The sequence below is a fragment of the Etheostoma spectabile genome, chromosome 13 (genome assembly GCF_008692095.1).
Source record: "Etheostoma spectabile isolate EspeVRDwgs_2016 chromosome 13, UIUC_Espe_1.0, whole genome shotgun sequence".
Lineage (NCBI taxonomy): Eukaryota > Metazoa > Chordata > Actinopteri > Perciformes > Percidae > Etheostoma > Etheostoma spectabile.
Window position 1 is genome coordinate 11,366,733 of NC_045745.1, and position 7,586 is coordinate 11,374,318.

Below are 7,586 nucleotides of genomic sequence, written 5' to 3' on the forward strand. Positions count from 1 at the left end.
CACACACACACACAGTCAGTCACAACAACCAACATGTAATTCTCTACAAAAAAATGCCATCACACTTTGGCCTTTATTGGTATGTAAACCAATCATCATCATTTTTTAACACAGATGTTTAATCCAGTCAGATTGGTATGCACGTGTAAGTATGTCGCAATGAAGTCAAAGTATTTACAAATGGACTACAAAATGTAACTGCTGCTTTTCTTTTTCAACAATGTCACTAATTAAAGATGCATTTTCTTCCTTACTGGACCAGCCGAACTTCATTACCCCTAAAATAGATTTTTCTGTGGTATTCGTTACTTGTTATTTTTCTTGTGTGAGGTGTAAGGACCTCTTCTTTATGTTGTATGTGCAGTGATGATTTTTGTAATTTTTCCTTTCTGAATCTTATGATGAAACTGAGATTTTTTTGGTGCAACACATGGATAAAACAAACAGATTGATACTGATCTGCAGGAAGGGATTCAACACATGCTGGCCAGGCGCTGTAGTGGTGAACGTTCAACACCTACTTCCCATGCTGGTAGTGCTCCAGTCCAGTCAGCAGGTAGACAAATACCGTTCTGAACAGCCTGTAGTCGTCATGCCACTGCTGTGAAAAAGCACATAGGACAACCAACAGGAACGTCATTTGCTGTTTGGATCTCACTTTTCATTGTAATAGAGATCCATCTGATGATAAGTTTATATTCTTGTAATAAGAAACTGTTTAAAAACCGAGTCCCCACCACTCCAACTGTCATGCTAGTGTCTACACAGTTCTCAGTCCAATGGGACCAGAGATGTATAGTAACAAAGTAGAACTTCTTCACTACTGTACTTAAGTAATAAAAGGCGGTACTCTACTATATTATTTTTTTGTCCTCCTTCCACTTTTACTTCAGTACATATTTTCTATCTGTACTCTACTGGAATATTATTTTTTCTACTACTTCCACTTTTACTTCAGTATATATTTTTGATGAGTTTAATACTAGAACGGGTTGACGTAATACAAGTACGTCGCCAAATTCATTTTCTTGTTTCTGCTATGAAGATGAGACAAGTGTGAAATATCTCACATTTACCAACAAAATGTACAGTGAAAAACCGTGCAAAACATTTCAGACCGTCCTGCCAACCTGTAACATTTTAACATCAAAGTCCGCTGTAACAATTTTTCACTCTAACGTCTCTGAAAGAGGCTGCTGTTTCAATCCTGCCTGCTCTCTGCAGTGGGCAGGGCTGCTGTTCAGTTCCCCCTGCGTCTGACGCGCACGCGCACACGCACACACGCACACACACACACACGCACACACACGCAGGATAACCCAGAGATGAGATGCAGTACAGGGTGACCTAAATTGAGAACAGCTACGCTCGTTATTGTAAGTGCAATGATAAGTTAAAGTCCTATAAGTGCTTCATCAAACTGTATGAATGTGTGTCCCAGGCCAGGTCAGGACAGGAAATGAACTAACAATATAAAGATCAACAAGCCACTGACACATGTTCAAATTTAATTCATTCAATAAATTATTTTTTGTCTTAAATCCACCAGCCATTTTCATATTATAACATTTACAGCATCCTGAGCCTTTTGGTAAGGTTACTAGGAAAACTCAGCCCAGAGTAATTTTATTCTCCCCAAAAAAGGGTTTCCTTCTAATTTTTAAAGAACAAAACAAAATTGAAAAAACTGCTTAAAATCTAACTTTTGACACAATTTTTGTACTTTCACTTTCTGTACTTGAGTAGTACATTTTAAGGCAAGGCAAGGCAAGGCAGCTTTATTTGTAGAGCACATTTCAGCAACAGGGCAATTCAAAGTGCTTTACACGAAATCAGTTAAACAGATAAAACACAAGTACAAACAGTTAAAAATCTTAAACATTAAAAATTAATAAAACACATGAATAGACAGTTAAAAACAAAATAGAAACATTAGGACACATAAAACACAAAAATAAAAGTTACAGTGCAGCATAAGAAATTTAAAGAAATGAGCATTCATTTACAGAAAGGCAGCATCAAAAAGAAAGGTCTTCAGCCTTGATTTAAAAGAACTGAGAGTAGCAGCGGATCTGCAGGTTTCTGGGAGTTTGTTCCAGATATGAGGAGCATAAAAACTGAAGTAGTTTAAAATAAACTACTTGCAATACTTAAGTACAACATTTTTTGAATACTTTAGTACTTCCACTTAAGTGGGGTGCTTAAAGAGCACTTAGTACTTTTTATTTTGAGAGTACTTTTACTCAAGTCTGGGTATCTAGTACTTTATATGTCTGAATGTGACTAAATGCCATCCGGTTTACATGCATCCTGCTGGCATTCCAACCATGCAGACCCAAATACACTCTTCCACATGGCAGAGACTACCATGTAAAAATGTGTTTGTATCACCTAACTGAGCTAAATAAAATGCTAGATTGACATTTGAGTTATTAAAGCTGTGTGTTGATGCTACTATTACATTTAATGTTACATGCTGTGTCATTTTATCCCACTGTTAATAGAAATTGTTGCCTTGACCCCAGATCAGCTTATGGTGCTTTCTAATGGGTTCCATGTAACAGCCATAAAGTTTTATTAGTAGTAATGGTACCTAATGCCTGTCTCTCAATTCACTGCCATACAACTAGGTGGGTTGTCTAGCTGTCTCAAAATTACATACATATACTACATAAATGATGATTGGTATGTTGTTGCTGAAATTAAAGCAAACAAATAAGGCAGCAGAGAGATTAATTCACAGTGAAATTATTACAAAGATGGGATTAGTTAACCTCCAACACATGAGCATTGCATCCCTGAAAATAAGTCGGAAAAGGCAGCTCACCAAGTACTCATCCATATCCATGTCCTCTGGCTTGATGAGGCGTAGCTTGGTTCTGGCTTCCCTCATGATACTGATGGCTCTGCATGCACAAAAAGGACATAAGTAATGCTTTTCATTTTATAAACAGGATAGATACAGGAACATTCACACCGCACTGCAGGTCTCTGCTCTGGACACTAGATGGCGTAACAGGCACGCCACATGGTCAACTGCAGGGACCCTAGGCGGTCCTCAGAGTCAAGGCAAGGGGGTGATAATGACATATTATGAGCAAATATAAATCCCAACTGATGACAGGCTCACTGGCCTATAGTCAAGGTAGTCACTAAGGCCATGTTTAACATTAAAACATGATTTATAAAATCATGGCAACAATTATTAGGCTATTTGAATAGCAAAGTATTTTTTTTTTGCATAGTATTCTATGCAAAAAGGTATGTATATGCCTTTAGGCTACCCTACATGTTATTGGAGGCCTAATTTAAACTTACTTCTGCTATGTGTACACATTGTACACAAACAACCAGCCCAACAGACCCTTTCAAATATCTCTTTTCTGATAAATTAATTGATTATGTCCCCTAATTCCTCACAACTTGTTTTATTATAATGATGTATTATAATGTCCATATAATGTCCAACAGAGGTTTATCCTTGATCTTGGAGTTTGTAATCCATTTTCTTTTATAATGTCAGTTTCATCCTAGATTGTGACAATAGCCTATTTGTATTCATGTTTTTATCTTTTCAAAAACAATGTAGACTAATGTCTGAGACTCATCAAGGAGCCCTTTGTCTGTCATCTGTGTGTACCTCTCATCAAAGCTCAGGTTGCGGTCGGTAAACTGCTCCAGCAGCGTCCTCTCAATAATGCGATTGGGTGCCTTATTCTGGAAGAAGTAGACCAGAGCGTGCTGTAGACGAGCGTCCTCCTGGGGTGTGGTCTCCTCCTTGGAGAGCTCATACAAGCGGGAATACTCCTCGTGGAAAGCCTGTGGGAACAAGGGGAAATATAGCTGTTTTAATCATATCTAAATAAGCCAGTGCTGGTAGCTGGCAACATGTAACAGATAGATGTTTTTGTTGATGCAATCTCACAGTGACTGATCTCAGAATGACTCATACAACAACTGAGTATATTACAAGAGGTTAAGAGATAATGTTTGCTTTGTTTTTGTATTCTTCATTCATAACTGGTTACTAAAGTTGACAATCTCATAAACAATACATAGAAAAAGTAATTTATAGTTAAAGTAAATTTTTTGCCTTCAAGTATCAACCCAAATATCTCCTGAGGAGAGCAAAGGGATTTTTTTTAAACTTACACACTGGAACACAATTTGCAATATTTTCTAGTATTAAGATAATTTCTTTGTTCTCATCAAAATGTGGGGATTATTGGATTTTAAGAATCAAAAGACAAGGTTACAATGCTCGTCTTGTTATTGGCTTTGACCTTCGTACATTTGGAATGGTTTATAAAATAATCTGCTCTTTATCATTAATAGAAGAAAATCTTTGGGGTGCTTCTGATGCTCGATGGTGTTTTAAGCCCCCAACGTCTCCCTCCAGGCAGCGCTGCGACCGTTGACTTCAAGGCACCTAACCCTAACCCTAAGCCTAACCATAGCCATTGCCAAATTCTAGTGCCTGTCAGGCAGCGCTGACTGGAGGGAGACGTTGGGGGCTTAAAACACAGACAAACGCTTCTGATCCTCTAATAATTAACACTAATTGTTACAGTATACAGTTTATGTTGCATGCTGATGACTGAATTAATTTGTAGCCAACAGGTCCCTTATTACGTTTGGTTGTTATTGTGTTTATGTCTTGGTTCTAATAAATATGTTGGGAAGAGACGAATAGAACAGAAAATAAAATACTTTATCATCTACATTTTTGTGTGCAAAAAAGCAAAAAGTGTCTTTTTGTTTGCATGTGCAATATCTTTGATTAAAAAGGGTACATTAAAACACATCGTCTCACATACGGCCAGGGCACATTCAAATCTATTTACAAAATGAGAGAAAATTTTGCTCCTATATTTAAAAGAAGCAATTTAATGAAGCAATGTAAATATTTTATGTTGGCTGGCAAAACGATTCCAGAAAACAAGATAATTTAATTGTTTTATGAACTGTGGAGGCGTGAGGAACATACCTTGATGAGGCCAGCCTCAGGGCCTTCCTTATCGAAGATTTGTCTGGCCTTGGCTATGGCTAGAATGACGCCCTGCATAGCTGGAGTCAGCATCATCTAGAAAATTAGAGGAAACAAGAGATTATAACATCAACCGGGCAGCAAACCGCTGAGAAACTGCATACCAATCCCATATACTGAGATGTGGCAAATATATGATTTCTGCTCAAATCTGACTGGTGGTGGTTGTGTCAATGGTGGAAAACGTTCTTAAAGTAAGAAACTAAAACTGCAAATCAGCTTAAATGTGTCCCAAAAAGCAGTGTATAAGCACTTGCAAGAACTAAATCCCACACATAGGCTTTCATTATAAATTCTGTGTTTCAGTGGTAGAGCCCAGAAAAACTGGAGGACAAAGTTGGCTACATTTTGAACGGATTAACTATTTATCCGTCTGATGGTGTCATAAAGATCAGAAAACATCAGATATGTTAATATATCTTAATGCAGCTATGTATTTTACTCCTTTAATGCAATGCACTTATCCTCAAATCTCCCCCATTTTAATGTATATTTGGAGTCTGCAACTTAGGTTTAAATGACTTTGCTAGGTGGTATAAGCTAGTGAATTCACAACACATTGTGACACGTGCTTACCTCTTCATTGTATCCATCAGCATCAGCTCTCACCATGATCCGGCCCACGTTGGGGATCTCCACCTCCGAGACCTCGTTCTCAGTCTGTTGCTGTCTGGCCGGGACCTCCTGCTGCTGCTGCTCATCCTCCAGCTTTGCTTCATGTTCAAGAGCTTCTCTGGAAGCCTCTGACTCGCCTTCAGCTTGAGGGCCAAGGCCTGCCGCCTGTGTGTCGTCCTTCTCCACAGAAGGGTCGGATGGTGCCGGGTTACAAAGCTCTGCCTCAGGGCCAGGAGGCTGACAGAAAAATTTAACAAAATGCACATTACATTGCCTTCTATCCATCCACTATATATTGTATGTATCCACTTATTCTGTTTAGGGCTTTACATAGTCGGCCTCCATATAGAAATGCACCCCCTCCCCACACACACACACACACACACTCCAATGGTCAACAAATTGGCTCAGGGAGTGAAGGAAATTCAAAATAGCTGCTTGTATCCAGTGAAAGGTTAGCCTTATTATATGAAGGCAGGTGGGTTGCAGCTGAATACATTTGGAAATACACTTAAGGAGTAATATTAACTTACATGTGACAAATCAATGTGTCGAACAGGGGTAATGCAATGGTTTGAAATTACTACCTTAATAAAGTCACCAGTTAATTTACTGCCATATAAAGGTACATCTTACAATAAATATTATATTTAAGAAGGTTTTAATCAGTTTCTGTTGACAGGGATGCTGATTCAACTGATATTGGACTGCACTTGTGTTTCTAATATATATATAGTTTAATTTTGGGCATTTTGGGTCTTTATATTAGAGGACACTTGAAGATATGAAAGTGGAGAGAGAGGGGGAATGACGCAGCAACTCAACCACGCTCAAACAGGTGAGCTATCAGGGCACCCCGTGTTTTACAGTAGTGTGACCAGAACAAAACCTGAAAGTGATAAAGTGAAAATGATATGATATGCCTCTGAACAAGCTACTGACTATTATAGCTTTAGTGCCTAACTTTTTAATATTATTACATTCAAGCCATTGCCAAGGGGTAGGGGTGATGCAAAGATCACAGAAGGCTCGTATCATGTGGATGCACTGACAGTTTTGTTGGCATTACTTAGAATTCCTCATGTGGAAGACAGAAACCTTGACACTATAGCAAATGAGTTGATAGCAGTGATTACTCCTAACCTTTAGTTTATTTATGTTACTCTCCACCCCGCCTGACATAAAGACTGGATCTCCATGGCTATGTTAAGTGGAGAAACAAGATCCTTGACCCAGATGAACTCACTTTATTTTTGCTGTCTCCAATATCTGACCCATATTCTAAAGAGGGGGAGGGGGGGAGGGGGGTGTCACAGATGTGCCCACCTGACTCTGAAGCTCCTTCTCAGCTGAGGTGGAGCTCTGGCTGGGCCCCAGGGTGTCAGTGACTGCTGTGCTGCTGGTGTCGTCTGGCTGGATGCCAGGGCTCTGTGGTGGTGGTGTTAACTTTCTTGGTTCTTCTGGGGTAAAAAATATGATGAAAAGTACTGTTCAGTAGTTACTTTTCCTTGCAGGATATATAAAGGCTACCTCATCAGTTAGTATATGGCCTCAATAAAAATGACAAGCAATAATAAAACAATTCCCTCTCTCTCATCATATAAAACATTTTCATCACAATCTTGTGCAGCCAGACATATGTTTTATCAACCTTACAGTATATGTTGCCCACAGCTGCTTTATACTGTATGAAAAGTTTATCCTTCAGTTAACTGAAATCCTTGCAGCCATCTGAAGGCAGCAAGACAGATATGTTGATAATTCTGCAGCCTCTGATTTGAAAAGTGATGCCCCACATTGTTTTGTATACACAATAATACACAATGGCTTGTTAGGCTTATGAAAACATTGCCCCATTCCCTTTTCTCCAGTCACCACTACAGACCTTCAAGCTTCTCTCTGGGATCTGGCTCAGGATCCTTCT

At 38.9% G+C, this 7,586-nt stretch overlaps 1 protein-coding gene across 1 annotated transcript in view; it reads right to left on the minus strand.

Moving 5' to 3' along the window:
• The window catches only part of usp28 (ubiquitin specific peptidase 28), a gene marked incomplete at its 3' end in the record, with an annotated part of 25,858 nt that overhangs the window by 1,087 nt on the left and 17,185 nt on the right, over window positions 1–7,586 (minus strand). The window contains exons 17-23 of the mRNA XM_032534321.1: window positions 7,548–7,586; window positions 6,989–7,122; window positions 5,624–5,899; window positions 4,988–5,083; window positions 3,641–3,819; window positions 2,828–2,906; window positions 522–601 (exon numbers count right to left, since the gene is read on the minus strand). The exon at window positions 7,548–7,586 is cut by the window's right edge and continues 297 nt beyond it. Of these exons, the coding sequence (XP_032390212.1) occupies window positions 522–601; window positions 2,828–2,906; window positions 3,641–3,819; window positions 4,988–5,083; window positions 5,624–5,899; window positions 6,989–7,122; window positions 7,548–7,586 (883 nt within the window). The remainder of the gene's footprint in view (window positions 1–521; window positions 602–2,827; window positions 2,907–3,640; window positions 3,820–4,987; window positions 5,084–5,623; window positions 5,900–6,988; window positions 7,123–7,547) is intronic.